General features: G+C 36.9%; 1 protein-coding gene across 6 annotated transcripts in view; it reads right to left on the reverse strand.

Annotated features, from left to right (window-relative positions):
- The window catches only part of LOC125241288 (protein sickie), a 205504-nt gene that overhangs the window by 35660 nt on the left and 152557 nt on the right, over positions 1 to 17287 (reverse strand). For all 6 annotated transcript variants that reach the window (XM_048149685.1, XM_048149684.1, XM_048149683.1 and 3 more), the window contains one exon: positions 16775 to 16849. In XM_048149685.1, coding sequence (XP_048005642.1) covers positions 16775 to 16849 — 75 coding nt within the window. The remainder of the gene's footprint in view (positions 1 to 16774; positions 16850 to 17287) is intronic.

The raw sequence follows: 17287 nt of genomic DNA on the forward strand, positions 1-17287 counted from the left end.
AATGTAGTGTAAGACATGAGAATCGCTGCTCCTGTCAAGGTCGACCCCGCAAGCCGGTGACGCAACACTTGCCCGGCGTGTTTTGTATCAAAAGCGATAAATCTTGAACTGAGGTCAAAAATGGTTAGAGCGCATGTACGGGATCGATAATGTCCTCCCGAAGATACGCTTAATTTATTATCGAATCTACTTACAGTATGACTGGTGTCGTATGAAAGTTAATAAAACAGTGATTTGCTGTATAATAGCTACATTAGCTACATGACATAATTAAGTGATAGTATAATTTCAATTGACTGACGTTAATTGGAAGATAATGCACCTTCATTATTAGCGTAGTGCAAGTTATTGGTGCATAAAATATATTATATATATATCTAAAGAGCAACATACTTAATTTCTGCACCCAAAGCTGATTGGTCTGGAAATAGACAATGAAACAATTCGCAGTGACAATACAGTAGCAAATTAGCAATTAAGAATGAAAGCGCCCCGTCGCCTACACATGGACCAAAGGTAAATAGACCCTGTTGTTCGTATGCTAACCTATCTAGTAGATTTATACATAGTTATGTCGTTTCCCCCGGCATTTAGCCCATATTGTGTGTTGTGAATTATGTTGAGTATTCTTCTATTATATTAGATGCCAAAGCATCATCATTCATAGAATAATATACTGGGTGTCCGGTAATTAATGGATAACCTTTTATCTACCGGTATCTTAGGTTAGATCCAGGAAGTGGACTTGAAGGTATGGTATACGATTAATAGGTTGTTTTACATGGTTTACCAGATATTAATCGAACTTTTCTTTGATGATTAATAGCTAGCGCCATACTTCGCTTTAAGTGGAGTCAGTATGTGTAAAGATGTAAATGCGAGTTGTGTTGTATCATAGTAAATCATTATAATTTGATTAATTACTAGCCACCCAGTATAACCTTAATTTATAGGCAAGTAGCAATGGTATACATATGTTGAGTGATAACCATGCCTTGTGCGGATACTGCGGATTAGAAAATCATAGCTTTTGAATTTCGTTTCCAAAACATTTCTTTCCTTCTTCAAAATGTTTTCAATGTCGAATCTCAAGGCGGATGCAGAATGGCATAAACATTAGAATAAAATACTTTCGCTATGCTGTGTTGTGAACAAATGAGTAACTTTCGCTGCGATCCCAGGATTGGTTACATTTGAATTAAATACATATATAGTAATAAAACGAGTCGTATAATTGTAGTGTTGTCAATAGACATATTTTGCCAATCAGTTTTAAGGTAAAAGAATCAACATAACGTATATTATAAAAGATAAAAGTAATATCAAGTATTGCATGTATATACTTAATTGATACAGATCAAACCATCAAAAGATTTCTATCCTTTTTCCTTACATAGCACATGTTGCTTCAGTAATAACAGCGTTTAACGGACACAACGAATTATACTCCATCCGTATATTCATTTATTTTTCCAACCTCTGTTTCTTTTTGCTATATAACTGGTTTGCGTTTCCGATATCGGTTGCCAGTATGTTCGTTCACGTTCCAGTCGATTTAATATGCAAATCTAACATTGAATTTCCTATCGCAGTATTTAAATAATGATACATGACAAAAATATTACTTCAGACTTGGTGACTTACAGCAGCCAGGCTAAAGCTTCTGACTCTGACACCAGTTTGCTTTGAATATGTTTTAAGGAACATTTTACGAGTTCGTTGTCTTTGTACTGTAAACAAATGAACTATTCTAATTCTAACCAAAAGGCCAGGCTGGATAACCATAAACTTTTTGTTTGCCTAATAGGTCGTTAAGCCTGTGACTAAAACGTTTAGTAGATAGTACCTTCATGCTTATCGGCGTCGAACCTTAGTTGACTGCATTATGTATAAATATGACTACCTTATTACGTAGTGTGTTTATATGTATAGTAAACATGAATGTTATTGCTCGATGATGTACGCTATTGGACATTAAGTAATGCCACAGGGCGCTAGAGATCCCCTGGCCCGTCTCCACATGAATTAACCTCAATTGAGAGTGCCGAGGAGGCGCTTCGCTGATTGAAGACAGTCCACTCTAACAACCAGTAAACGACCCTCCCAGTCTTCCTGCCTCTTCAATAAACGAGCGAAATTTACTATGTAACAATGTCCCATTTATTTTAAGTTTTATTTCAATAACTGGTAATACAATCAGTTATGTACGTCGTATGTGCGTAGGTTAAAACACCTAGATACGATTCAAATATCGGTAGATAAGAGATTATAACTACTGATAACAAAAGTGTCAATTGTAACAAAGACAACGCACCTCATAAGATCGATAAACTCGACTGGACGTTTGCACTTATTCGTTTATAAACATCTTAGTTCTAGGGAGTAATGAAGCCATAATGGTACTATGATTTATGCGCCAAGTTACAGTAAATCTTTCTTTATGTACCATCCGGTGTAAGCAAAGAGGTGCTTTGAACCTCGCCCTTAAAAGAGCTTTCTCAGAACATCTTGTTAACATATTCGTATGTACATCAACTGGGTTCAAAGATGTCACGCAATACTTGTGTAGGTACTCACTCTGTTCGGTCCTTGTTTGTTTATTTTTCTTTCTGACTCTTGGAGACCATATACATCTCCAAGGTAAAAAGTAGATTAAGTATATATATATATATATATATATTTTTTATATTTGCTTAAGACAACAAGAGTCTTTTACAACTCTAAAGTTATTTTAGTTATTCGTTTTTTTTTCTTCATGTATAATTTTTTTAGATGTACTTTGACACTTAGAGACTCTATACATCTCTAACATCTCTTATTAATAATCATAATAGCTTTGTACTTTGTATAATTTCTTGTGTTAATATTTTTTTATGAATACTTTTGCTTATTAAATTGTATCTTGTTTTTTTTAATGCATGTTAATTATAAGATGTAATGTTTTGAAAAGAAGTGGCCCGCCGAGTTTCTTGCCGGTCCCATAGTGGATACCCTCCTCCAACTGAGGGGGGACTGAAATCTTCTCGAGGCTGAGGCGTAGGGTTAGAGCCGGCGTAGTTTTATTTGACGTTCATAAGCGCATTGTAATATGCCTACTTGGAAAATAAATATTTCATTTCATTTCATTTCATTTCATTTCATTACATAACAGTACATAACAGTGAGACTGAATGCCATCTTCTTCCTTCAGAACTCAGAACACAACTTTATATCTCCATTCGCGAAAGAACTCTCCACTACTGCGTGCTCTCTCACTACTGAATGCGCTCTTGGCGTCAACACCCGAGTGCGATCTGATTGCATGGCGATGGGCGGCTGTGAGAAAGGAATGCTTGAGGTTTTGTGAGGAAATGGATGCTAGGCCATCGAGTGTAATGTGAGGTACTTAGTGTTATATTGTGTTGTACCTTTCTAATTTTATACGTTGTTATATGTTATTTAAGTTTCATGGCGTATTAGCTCACTGTAATGTCATGTTAACGTATCGACAAATAAATAAATAAATAAATTATATTTATTGTTTTGTTCAAAATATATCAGTTGCATTCGGTTACACGTTAACATGCGTGTCCCTAGTTTGATTGAAGAAGATGTAGATAAGTATTCGGAAGAGGAGTTCGGAGCAACAGTGTTGCGTAAATGGGGCGCAGCCGAGCCGCCGCGCGGTGACAACTACTGGAGCACAAGTTACCTCGCTAACCACAAGATGCAGTAGTTATATTTTACCTTGTCTTACATATTCAAAGCGTTTACTGAAAGTTATACTTATCATAAGGCCTCTTACATCTTGACAGATGATTTAAGCAGCGTCTGAATGCGAGAGACAACGCTTCGCGTGACTATATAGACCTATCCGGGAGCGACATGCCCGTCCGCATTTCGTACACGTAAATTGAGGCCCCACCGCCGAGGAGAGAGTATCGCGACTGTGTCTTTTTGAACGCTTTACGGCTAAGTCTTGAAACCAGGTGTTGTCGTGGGTTTCTCTACCTCGAACGCGACTTGGCTTAGCATAGTCTGCCTGGGCAAACGAGTGCTGCTCATGCGGTGCACGTGCCCTAGCCACCTCAAACGTCTCTGTTTGAGTATTGCGGTGATGCTATGCAGCTGTGCGATCTCCAGCACTCTCTGGTTGGTAACCTTGTCCTTCCATGTGATGTTAAGAATACTTCGAAGGCAGCGCATGTGATACACGTTGAGTCTTCGTTCATGTTTAGCGTAAGACGTCCAGGTTTCGGCGCCGTACAAGAGTGTGCTTAAGACACAAGTCTGATATACAGCCATTTTGGTCTCGGTTTGGTCATTTTGGTTTTGGTTGGTTTGATCTTGCTGGAGGGTATAGAAGTCGTTGATAGTATCAGGTATTTAATATGAAAAATATGGACTGTGAGAGAGAGATCATAATTACTTTTAAACGATGCTGCTCATATCTAAACTAGCTCTAAACGGTGAAAAGAAGCAGGGCCAGAGTAAAATGCTAATAAAGATACATCTTAATTATTTTAAACAACCGTAAATTAAAATTTAACGCTTATTTTATCTTATTATGTCTTCTTCAAGCGTGATGAACTCTAATAACTTAAAAAGAAAAGGCGGAATATGATAATGTCATAAAAATAAAACACATCAAACGAGGCTGGTATCAAAACGTTTGACCCCAAATAGAACCAGATCCGCCCATAAACAGTTTTCCACTGTTTGATGTTTGCTTTTATCGCCAGTTCCAATTCGTGCAGTACTTGTTGGGTATTGGCCAGTTTCACCAGGACCAGTTCCCATCCAACCCATTTCAAAGAGTTTTGTAACAACATTAACCGCATACGAAGTGAGTTTTTAAAAGTAAACTTAACAAGAGGTGCATCCCATTCCCACAGCATCCCCAGGGCAATAACTTTGGTAATCGCGAGTATAATGTCCCACTCCGAACAGGATAGACTGCCAATAATAGGCTCAAAGGAACAGTAAAAAAAGGGGACGCGGTTACCTGCTCCCAAAAGCTAACACGCATCGTACTGAAGTTTTTAAGTACGTTACTAAGTTTTCATTTTAGAGCAGAATGCGCAATTGGTATACACTATGTTTATATATGTATTGTAAATATATTGTTCATTTCATTGTTTGAGTAAACACCCAAATTGTTTGATTCACCTATTAATCGTATTATTATTCATAACTATCGTATACCATCAACGTTTTCCATTTGAAATAAGTACACAAAACATACAATAATTCAGAAATAAATTATTGATCCTAAAATTGATCAAATACAGCAACGGAAACACCCGGATGTCTTGGTAACAAAACAACAAATTACAAGAGACGTGTTTTGCTCATATGGAGCTTTTAAAAAACGTTAAAGTCGCACGTTTCTAAAAACCTTAATGCTAAAACTCGCGGCAAGGCATTGAAGAACCACACTTGAACTAATACATCACTTGTTAATATTCAAGAAAGAAGTTTTTAAAGTAGTAATGGGTCACTGAAGTCAGCGAGAGCGCGATGCGAACCGCGATAGAGGCGACGCGCGAGCGTCCGTCCTCCGCCAAAGGTGGATGCACACTAGCCCGTGTTGACTAATGTTGTATTGCTGCCCTGTGAGTGACTACATTCAATAAAACGGAGTCACGGAACTGAGCCGAACCCAAGGAACCCGGATCACCAGTCATTGTACATGTTCCATTGGTTATTTATGGGGAATAAATATCGGGGGAAGGGAAGTGTCAAGGATAACTAATAACTATGGCCAATCCCTATGATTATTTATTGAGTTTTATCTACATTTTGGGCCAGCCTTTTCAAAGGTGATTAGGTAATATAATGCGAGACTGTACTTTAGTCTAAAGTAGCTTAATTAATATTTTTTCTGTATGTGGTTAATCTTTAGTATTTAATTTAGGTACTTAAAGTTTTTATATGCAAATATAAATATGATACCTACATATTTTTTTCGCCCTTTAATTAGGGCATTTGCCTTGTACATAATTTATAACTTTATAACCATAAATTTTCAGCCCTATTTCTCAATGAGCTAAATTGTACCTAGTCTTTTTTTATCGTGGAAAAAAGAACATTTAAAGAGTCTGAAGTAATATTCGGAAAAGTTACAAACCATCCACTCAGATGAGTATATATGTAATATGGTTCAGATCATGGGTATCATTGGTAATCGCAATCGCTTGTGCCATCCCGAACTGAAACTCCCGAGTTCGTAGAGGTGTTTAACAAAAAAACCTAGTTTGAGTGGTGATGAAGAAAGAGCGGGCACTATCGCGGCACTTGTTGCGCAAGCACCCGGGATTTATGGGCCGCGCTCGAGTTACACTTGATAACGGACACACAAGACAAGAGCGTTATGTTTGTGGTGTAAACAAAGGATCATATCTATTAAACAACATGTTTTACAGATCTGGGGAGATAGTTCAAATGAGATTTTTAGAATTTAGGGATGTTTGAATACTGATGACATCTGAAAGTCCAGACAATCTACCGACGAAGAACAGGATCTCAGAGCGTCGTGAGCAGATCATTTGGAGCACTTGAATCCAGCTCCCGAAGTTGTAGGTATGATAAAACCAAAAACGTAGGTACATCATTTGTCTGGGAACCAAGATATTTTCATAGAAATTTGAGGTCTACGACGACTTTCAATTACCGACAGACCAAGTCCTAAACAAAACTCTTTTACAAAAGAAAAACTGGCAACCAAGTTATCAAATTTGATCTAAAATAAATGTATTTTTAGGCAAATACATTCATATCTTACGTTTACCGGCAGTACGGGCGTTCTAAATTAATATTAGAATACCTATTTTCACGAATATATTTTAGTACTTAGCAATATGTAAGAAACCCGCTGGTTACGATTAGGCATTGGCGATGCATTTATGCCGAGCGCCCCTTGTTGCTAATCTTGGCATTCCGCCAGGCACGCTTCTGGTGGTAGCACACTACAAAAAATACTTACCGCACTCTTTGTTGGTGGTTAATGACAAATAATGACAAACAATAAACTAATACACGAGGCAGAATAGATACAATATGATAGAAATAAAAGAATAGTGCATCTTAGCGCGGTATCTTGAGCGCTCAGGTAGGTAAGTATTTCAAGTGCTGACTAGCAAAGTGTTGGCGGTTTATATAAACAAAAAATAAACAACATGTTTTGGTTCATTCACTCTACGCCCACACGGTACCAACGTCTATCACCTATAATGTGCGATAAGTATTTGATATGTCATAAATCAAAATCAAGGTTAATAATATACTCAGGAATGGTATCCACCTATATAATATGAATCAGCACAAATCAACTAACCTTAATAGTGTAACAATAAGTTAAGATGGGGCAAGAACGATCGATGCATCAAATTAAAACGCCATTGAAACCAATTGGTTGGTCGTTTGTAACCACAGAACGTTTGTTAAATACGACGCATTTGATGCTAATGTTCTGCCGGGAGAGAAACGCAAAAACTCGTATCGACAGCCAACGCTCCGAGCTATTTAACCGGAGCAATTAATACTAACAGTAATTACTATCAGTTCCTTTAACCGCCGCGGACATAACGGAAATACTGATTCACCTTATCGATAACATGAAATTACGGTTTTCATATAAGGCACATGGCTCGAGCGACGCTTTCATAACACGGAAAAGCTTTGGTAATCGAAAGTTGCATCGTACAATGATAGCATCGAGACAAGAAGGCTTTGTTAACGACTACAAATGTCGAAAACTATACAAAGACGAAGCAAGAACGATGAATGTGCGCTCTCCGTTGAATTATTTATGCCGCCATGCTGTACCGGCCAGTAAATTAGGAGAACAAAAATTCATTGAAAAGTCCACTTTTTCTTAGTCGGGACGAATTTAATGAGCGAAGACATTAAATAATGCAGCAGTATACCGTTAATTCCCGAAATCAACCTGCTGTATGGTAGTTTAAAAACGATAGGTATTAAATATGTTGTTTTTACCGTCGTGATCAAGTATTTTTGTACCTACTTTATACAGTTATTTTCGTACAACTAGGGAACAAATCAAATTATTTTATTGAATATATTGGCCTGCCTTGCTGTGGGCCTTGTCGTTTTTTCTTTCGTGTATGATATCTATTTCAATTTATAGTTATTATCGTACGTATAATCGCACGAATGTTAGCCACTACCTCATACCTTGCATACATATGTGCAATAATTGTCGTAGCGTTATAAATCAAAGGAGGAATTATGACCATCAATTAGAGCAATTAGCATTTAATGGTTCTTCCTGGGGCAACGGTCACTATTTCACTCCAAACATGTGTCGAGAGCGCAGCCTAGTTCTAAAAGTAAACGTTACATAATGCCGATAGGCCGATAGCGAATGCTGGCTCCTTTATAAATTATACACGGTGTACTTAACACGAGGAAACCGAATAATTTTAACAGCGTCTTCCTGAAATCATTTCAAGATTAAAATGTACTTTAAGCTTATTTGAATTTTACGAGTTAACAAAATTAAAAAAATATATATACAACTAGGTAATTATTATTTCTTAGCACTGAATCCTTTTTAGGTGGCAATGATACATTGACATCTGTAACACATTAAAAAAAAGGGAAACAAGATAAAAGTCAAAATTAATTTCAAATTTCAATTTAACGATTAAATACTAAAAAACTATTTAAATTTTATATTTTTGCCTAAATTTATTTTAACTCACATTACTCCATTTTCTCTTTTGACCTCAGAAAAGCGTCGTTAAAATATTTCAGGTTCATCATGTTACACCGTGTATAAAGCCGGTTTCTGGTTAACATGTGAGGGCAATACCAATGTAGTCATTACGGGTAACGTGTGGCGTCACTTGACATTTATATTTGATTCGACGGCTACCATCTGGTCTTACTCATTGGCGCTTATAAATTGGGGAAGATTAAAGATAAAAGGCTCACCATCATCATCACCAAACTATAAATTAATAGGGCCACAAGATTTGGGTCTAGCTAGGGACCCAGGCAACCTGGCATTGGTTTTGTGGAAGCTCCGATAACATTTAAGGGGTCCTTTGATATCCTTTAATAGTCTCTAAATCGGACCCAGCTAAATAACATCTGAGAGTAATAGAAATAATATTCGAATCATAATCTGTAATATTTGTACGATGTAAATCATTATATTAGTAATGCACAACCCTAAAACACATCAGATTTATACTACTTTATTTTATACACATACAGACAATGCAACGTATTGACACCTTAGTAACTACCTAAAGATTTTTGCAACATTTTTCTGTGCCAAAATGAAATTATAGTTCTGTTCATTATGCTTTTAGTTGCACTGAACTGCATTCGTCATGATAATATTAAGGCGTATCGGTTCTAAGAAGTAATCATTTAGTCAACTGGCAAAACAATTACAGTTCATGTAAGATAATCTTCCGAGGTAAGTCGTTATATACCACTAATAGGTATCTCAGTATAAATTGCAAAATGCTTACTTACAGTATATGTGAAAATAAAACTAAAAATCGGCATAAAAAGGGGGCTACTTTTTATTTTTACAAACGTAAAAGCTTTGGAAGAAGTTTCGTGCTTTTATCCGGAACTTTTCGAACTCAGATATACATAAATACTACTACTTACATTACTTAACATTTTCGTGATAGTCTATCTCATAAAAAACATACATTTCAGCTGAAAATCGACTCACAAATGTTGGAACCAACAAATTAATTCAGTGGTAACCATTTATTAGCATTAGCTAAATAGGTATAGGATATACGAGTAGCGGTGTTTTCAACAGTCTAGGAAAAACGTGACATATTATTACGAGACCATATAAAATGATTGACCGGTGCAGTACGACATATCTATAAAGCATTTTCAACTGCCTGTCCAAACCTAGACCGCGTTGCTTTCTCGATGGAAAATGTCAGTCAATATCACATATCTGTTTCCGGATGCAGGATGTCTGCAGCGGTCACTGTGTGAAAACGTTTCAAAGCTCGCACAGACTAAGTTCAGAAGACTCCGCGTTGTGAAGCTTTGTGTTCGCGTAGACACGCAGTCACTTTTATTTTGTGTGAAGGGTTGTAGTACTTCAATGTAATATTCATCAAAACGAACTTAAAAAGGGACTACAGCAATCGCTTTGGATTATACTCCTATATTTTTGAAATAGGTTACGTAGGTGTCAGGGTGAACACCAAACTGCATCATTAGAGCAAACAGTAAAAAACTACGTTGATACATCATGATCCAACGCGTTCGCATCATGATCAATCGCAGAGGCCAACGTGGACAGTTTCGCGGCAATAATGCGCAAAAGGTCACTAATGCGTCGCCTGCGCGGCAGCCCCAACAACATCTTGAGCGTATTTATGGAGCGTGAAAATGGCCCCATGCTCAACCGATGGCAAATTAATGCTGCACGCTGTTAGTGGGGAAGTTTATCGACAAAAAGAGGCCAAACCTTTTTTTTCTTGACCAAAGCATGAAACTTGGCACAGTTGTTCCTTATATCAAAATAAGCCGATTAAGATCGGGAGCCTTCGGGAGCCTCCCCCCTGGGGCTCGGGAAGGGGGGGTCAAAGTACCGCTTCACCCGGCTTGCTTTGAAAAATTCTAACATACCCCGTTTAGTTCATAGGTCATGTTTGGTATCGTTTTCGAGTAAATCAATAACGTAGAATTCGTTTTTAGTACTAAAATTATAATTTAATGGTAAATAAAATAAAAAAAAATAAAAAAATTTAAATTTTCATCCATGATTTACAAATTCAGTTCATCATAAATAACAAACTGTTTGCTTTTTCTATAAATAAAAAATAAGACATGATAGCCTATTTAATATAGATTATAAAAAATATAACTTTTATCCACCTTTACTAACGTTAAGTTCCACAAAAAAATTACTTTAAGACGCGCGGCGTCGGGACGCCGCGAGCGTAATTTTAAAATGCCTTTATTTTAAAAAACTCTATTAGAACCCGTTTAGCTATTAGGTCATGTTTAGTATCGTTTTCGAGTAAATAAATAACGTAGAATTTAGTTTTGGTACTAAAATGACCATTTAATGTTAAATGAAATAAAAAAAAAAAAATTCTGTGAGTTGCAAATTCAAGTCACCATAAATGTCAAACGGTTTGCTTTTTCTATAAATATAAAAATATGATATTAAAGCCTATTCACAAAGGATAGTACGCGTTCACCTACGCGAGCTTAGACTGTGTGCGGGGAACGCGCCTCTTTCATATATTTGATCGCCAGTGTCAGAGGTGTGTTAATGCATAAATAGAAAAAGATTCATTATTATTGACTCCGGTGTCGACAACGGCAACACTCGGGTCGGACCACACGATCTAAAGACCGACTGTACCTGTTATTTATTCATTGTAGTGAATCCTGTAAGAAATTTATATAATAGTATTTTATACAATCGTGATATAATACAAAACTTTTCAGTCGAGTACCATGTGTAGTACGGTACTAGAGTGAAAAGCTTAATTATATCACTATTGTATACAATACTTTTTCTACGTGTCATCATCTTCATCATCAATGGACGGAAATATCACCATTCATGCAAGTTAAAATTAATGTCAATAGAGTCGTTCACTGTTGTACATCGAATTACCTAGCAACCAATTGTTTGTAATAACCGTCTCTGATTGGCCGATACCGCGACAGATAAAAAAAATGTGTTTCAGATGCAGGAAAATTTGCCAGATATCGCAAATTAGTATAGAAATTGTATGAAGTTCTATTTTTGAAATTATTATAGTTAACTAAAGTCAATTATAATGAGCTTATTATAATTGAGTCGGAACTGCCATAGAGTATCCAACACTGAAAAGTTAGCACTTATAGTTTAGTCTGTGGTGTCCTAATTGACAGATTACTCATACTCATACTCATACTATACATTCCCTTCACAGAGACATAGCTGGGTACATATGGAACTGCATAAAGAAGGCTCTACCCACTTTATGCAGTTGCATCGGTGTTTGCAACCTGATTTACATTTACATCTTTTAACTTCTAAGCATATACTGGCCACTTCAGTATTGCCTGACTGGGATGGAAGGAAGAAGGAGACGAATGGGTACCACACTACCCATTCGTCTCCTTCTTCCTTCCATCCCCAAGAAGACGGACTTGGCAAATTTTGGTGTGGCACCAACGCCTGACTCCAAACAAGAACGCCCTGAGTCCCATTTCTCAAAACTGAAAGTTACAAGTTACAAGCGGAAGTCTCTTTGCAACTTGTCATATTAGACATTGACAACCAGTTGAAAATTGTAACTTGTAGCTTCGAGAAATGGGCCCCTGGTACACTGTGCGCAGTATATGCTGATGCAAGGCAGCCTCTGAAGGAGGTATGTGCTCCAATTGTCGATCTTTTTTGGTACCTAAAGAGGTAGGTACTTCGACCACTCATTCACCGTTACGCAACGACTTGGTCTGAATCTGAAACAATATGTGCATTATCATTTTAGAGTCTACAACTATCAATTTACAACTTTTTGGTGGATCACGTAACCTTCAGTATTACCCACTTACGTTACGTATCATACAAAATTATTACAAACTTTAGTAGAATCTGATTCGCCTCTGATATTGCTCCATCTTGTAATAGTTTGACACCTTGGGTGGCCTGGCTAAGCTTCAAAGCCAAAAGAAAACGTTTCTAGATTAGACATAGTATGGGATAGGTACGATAAACGCAGCTTGAAACGATCAACAAGGGAGAAACATGGCCACCTAAGGCTTCAAACTATTACGAGATGGAGCAATATCATAGATAGGCTAATCTGATTCTACTAAAGTTTGTAATTATTTTGTATGATAGGTAAGTGTGTAATAGTGAAGGTGATCCACCAAAATGTTGTAATTTGATAGTTGCAGAATCTGTTTAAATAAAATGACAATGCACATATTGTTTCAGATCAAGGGTCCTTACGCAGCAGTGAATGAGTGAAGGAAGAACCTCTTTACTAGAAAAGATCGACACTTGGAGAACATACCTCCTTCCGAGGCTGCCTTACTTCATCATATACTGCCATTTGTCTAAGACTGGGGCTAAAGACATGCCAACCACACCCTTGCTGCCGACGCATTAGGACACCACGGACTCCACTGCCAGTCTAGTGCTGGCCGAATTTTGTGACACGCTGCACTTAACGATTTAATCCGCAAGGCTCTCGGCACAGCGAACATACCGACAACCCTCGAACCTGTCGGCTTATCAGCAGCAGACGGAAAGCGGCCTGATGGTTGCTCGCTTTTGCCTTGGTTTCTGGGACGACCCTTGGCGCGTGACCTGTGTGGATACCTTGGCTCCGTCCAACGTCTAACGTTCGGCCCAGAAACCAGGGACTGCTGCTGCAAAACGCCCAGTTTAAACGCGCAAATATGCATTTTTAAAAAACAACTACATATTTGCGGCAATTGCATTTGAAACATTTGGACCATGGTCATCAGACACCAAGCAGTTCGTGAAGGAAGTTTTCACCAAACTTGTCTGGGTGTTTGGTGACATACGCATAGGCTTTTACATCATATTTTTTATTTAAAGAAAAAGCAAACAGTTGACATTTTTGTTGACTTGAATTTGCAAATCATAGATGAATATTTTTTATTTATTTATTTACCATTAAATTATAATTGTAGTACCAAAAATAAATTCTTTGTTATTAATTTAATAGAGTTTTTAAAATAGAGGTATTTTAAAATTACGCTCGCGGCGTCCCGACGCCGCGCGTCTTAAAGTAATTTTTTTGTGGAACTTAACGTTTGTGAAGTTATATTTTTTATAATCTATATTAAATAGGCTTTCATATCATATTTTTTATTTATAGAAAAAGCAAACAGTTTGTCATTTATGATGACTTGAATTTGTAAATCATGGATGAAAATTTCAAATTTTTTAATTTTACTTACCATTAAATTATAATTTTAGTACCAAAAATGAATTCTACGTTATTGATTTACTCGAAAACGATATCAAACATGACCTAATAGCTAAACGGGGTCTAATAGAGTTTCTAAAATAAAGGCATTTTAAAATTACGCTCGCGGCGTCCCGACGCCGCGCGTCTTAAAGTAATTTTTTTGTGGAACTTAACGTTAGTAAAGGTGGATAAAAGTTATATTTTTTATAATCTATATTAAATAGGCTATCATGTCTTATTTTTTATTTATAGAAAAAGCAAACAGTTTGTTATTTATGATGAACTGAATTTGTAAATCATGGATGAAAATTTCAATTTTTTTATTTTTTTTTATTTTATTTACCATTAAATTATAATTTTAGTACTAAAAACGAATTCTACGTTATTGATTTACTCGAAAACGATACCAAACATGACCTATTAACTAAACGGGGTAAGTTAGAATTTTTCAAACCAAGCCGGGTGAAGCGGTACTTTGACCCCCCCTCCCGGGCCCCAGGGGGGAGGCTCCCGAAGGCTCCCGATCTTAATCGGCTTATTTTTATATAAGGAACAACTGTGCCAAGTTTCATGCTTTGGTCAAAAAATTTAAGGTTTTGCAATAAACTCCCCAGCTATGTCGCTATGTCTAGGTTTAAAGTGTGAATTGTTTTAGTTTTTTAAGTCTTAGCATTAGGTAAATGTCTTACTAACACTAATATTAGTTCTTTAGAGTTGTAATGTTCTACTAACCATCTATGGACCCTGAGTCTGAAATAAATGATTTTTATTTTTATTTATTTATCATGATTATATTCAACAATAACAAATAGCTACTAACCTATTTGTGAAAATATAACAACAAACTGTTTGCGGTGGAGGCGTACTATAAGTTACTATTTCGTTTACAGTTATTCATTATGGCGGCAGAACATTTCAGTAATACACATAAATTACAACAAGACAAAAGTAAAAAAAAAAAAAAATACTTCCTTTTGTCATAAACGGTGTCGATCAAATAGTGACTGTTTGTAATATTAAAAGGACAAGCGATCTATGTCCACTTCACAATGTGACAGAGGCAGTTGGCGACTGGCACACATAGTAGCCACCCGATATGGCATCGGCCGCGGTACCGCCGGCAAATTGCACCAAGGTGCCTATAGAATGGTGGCTATGCCGACTCGGGTCGCACGGCCGTTTGTTTCATTCGATAAACTTCACTTAATAGGCGATTAGGTTTGTATTTTAACGACATGGTTAATTTAAAAAGTACAGTTCATGGAACTCATTAATGTTAATATTGATTTGTTTCGAAACGAATATACAAGTTAAAATAAAACAGATTGACTTAGCGTCGAACTAGTCACTGATTTTACTAGGCGACGAGATACATATGTACCTACATAGAAAATAAACTCACGTTGACAATAGGGAACTTAACTGTAGTTACAATAAAATATTTTATACCATGCACGAAATAAAGCATAAGATAATTATAAGAAAAACATGGACAGAAGTTATTTTTAAATCCAATTTCTATTTAATAAGTCAGGAAGAAATATATAATGTAACTGAGTCGACCGTGACATCACTCAATTCATTTTCATATACATTCCATATTAGCAAGTCGTTCAAATTCGTTTTGACAGTTCTTTAAAAGAAGCTGATTTGAATAGGAGGCAAGTAGCCTGTATAAACAAATGCCCTTACTTAATTGTGGTTCACGAACAATAAGGAATGAAAACATTATCAAATATTGCCAATGACTGTTGATTTTTTTGCATTGACATAAAATATATCATTCTGATAAATTACCTTACGAGTATTTCTCGGTATCTTTGTCAACGTCAAATGTCACCATTCAGAGTGAAAGCTAAGAAATAAATTGAAACAGTGGGTCTGTTTAGCCAACCGCAAAAAACGCTTATCCATACTAATATTATAAATGGGAAAGTGTGTGTGTCTGTTTGTTTGTCTATCTTTCACGCCAAAACGGAGCGACGAATTGACGTGATTTTTTAAGTGGAGATAGTTGAAAGGATGGAAGGTGACATAGGCTACTTTTTGTCTCTTTCAAACTCCCCACTTCCCTGAAATGGGGGGTGGAAGTTTGTATGGAGCACTCCGCAATTTTGGAATTTAACGCGAGCGAAGCCGCGGGCAAAAGCTAGTAGAAATAGTACATTACATCAGAGGCCGGGAAAATGAGGATTTCCGGCCAAGTGGGTATATACGGCGTGCGAGCGAGGCCGGATAGGGATACGAGGCCGGGAATCCGTTTTCACGCCGAGGCATGTATAGTGCTTTTCTCAAACATACAATGAAATAAAAAAAATGCTCTAAAGGACAATATTTTATAAAAAAAAGTTACTTTGCAGGCCTAGGCCTGAAAAATAATATGAAATCCCTTTACAGTCCTCTCGAGTTGTTGCGCCCAAAAAGCGATACTTCCCAGCCCATTTTAAGGAACGTAAAGACAATATTTCACTGCATGTTTGAGAAAAATAATATTACGTTACGTTGTTATAAGGCAAACATATTAGTTAACTAAGCGGTAGGCATCTCGTGCTCGGTAAACCTTACAAGGTGGCAGAGCAGAGATTAAATTCTGTCCACGCTGAAAAGATCAAATTTCAACTGACTGTTCCAGTTAATCGGACGACGTTAGCTTCTTTACTGACTAATATTAATATTCTCATATTTATGTTTCATCATAGACCATTACTTAAATGAAATGCCTTTGTGACAGGTTTAAAAGAAAGCACAAATTGTCTAGTAATTTGTTTTCAATGGCCAGAGTAATTATGAGACTGGTTCTTAAATGAAGGCGTCAATAATAGTTAAATACTTACGTTTGTGGTGAGCTGAGTTGTCAAAGTGTGTACTTTTTCTTTGGCATCGGCGAGCTCTCTCCTCAGCTTCCGTACCTGTCGATGAATGCCATTTTTAGTTGCAGAATCCATGTGACCAAATATGTGTGTAGATCTAATATACTACACACATACAGGGTCTAATTTAAAAAAATATATATGAAATAGTAAACTCAATATAATCGGTTAAATACTACAAATCAATCAATATTAAGCCGATGGTAATTTCAGTGCCGAGCGCCCACTTGATATTAATATCGGCTTCCATAGGCAGAGTAACTATCGACCAGGCCAGACCGGTCGTTACCCACAACCCTCAACAGCGCGTTTTGTACCTAGTGTGAAATAAATCAGGATGTGTGCGCCCTTACTAAAGCATATCTTTTCCGCTTATTCACCGGTACTTAGATTTCAGGGTGCGTAGCCAAATGGCACAAACGCTCACGATACGAAACGCTCGTATATATCTATCTCTATCGCTCGTGCGTATTGGCG

This window comes from Leguminivora glycinivorella, chromosome Z (genome assembly GCF_023078275.1).
Source record: "Leguminivora glycinivorella isolate SPB_JAAS2020 chromosome Z, LegGlyc_1.1, whole genome shotgun sequence".
NCBI lineage: Eukaryota > Metazoa > Arthropoda > Insecta > Lepidoptera > Tortricidae > Leguminivora > Leguminivora glycinivorella.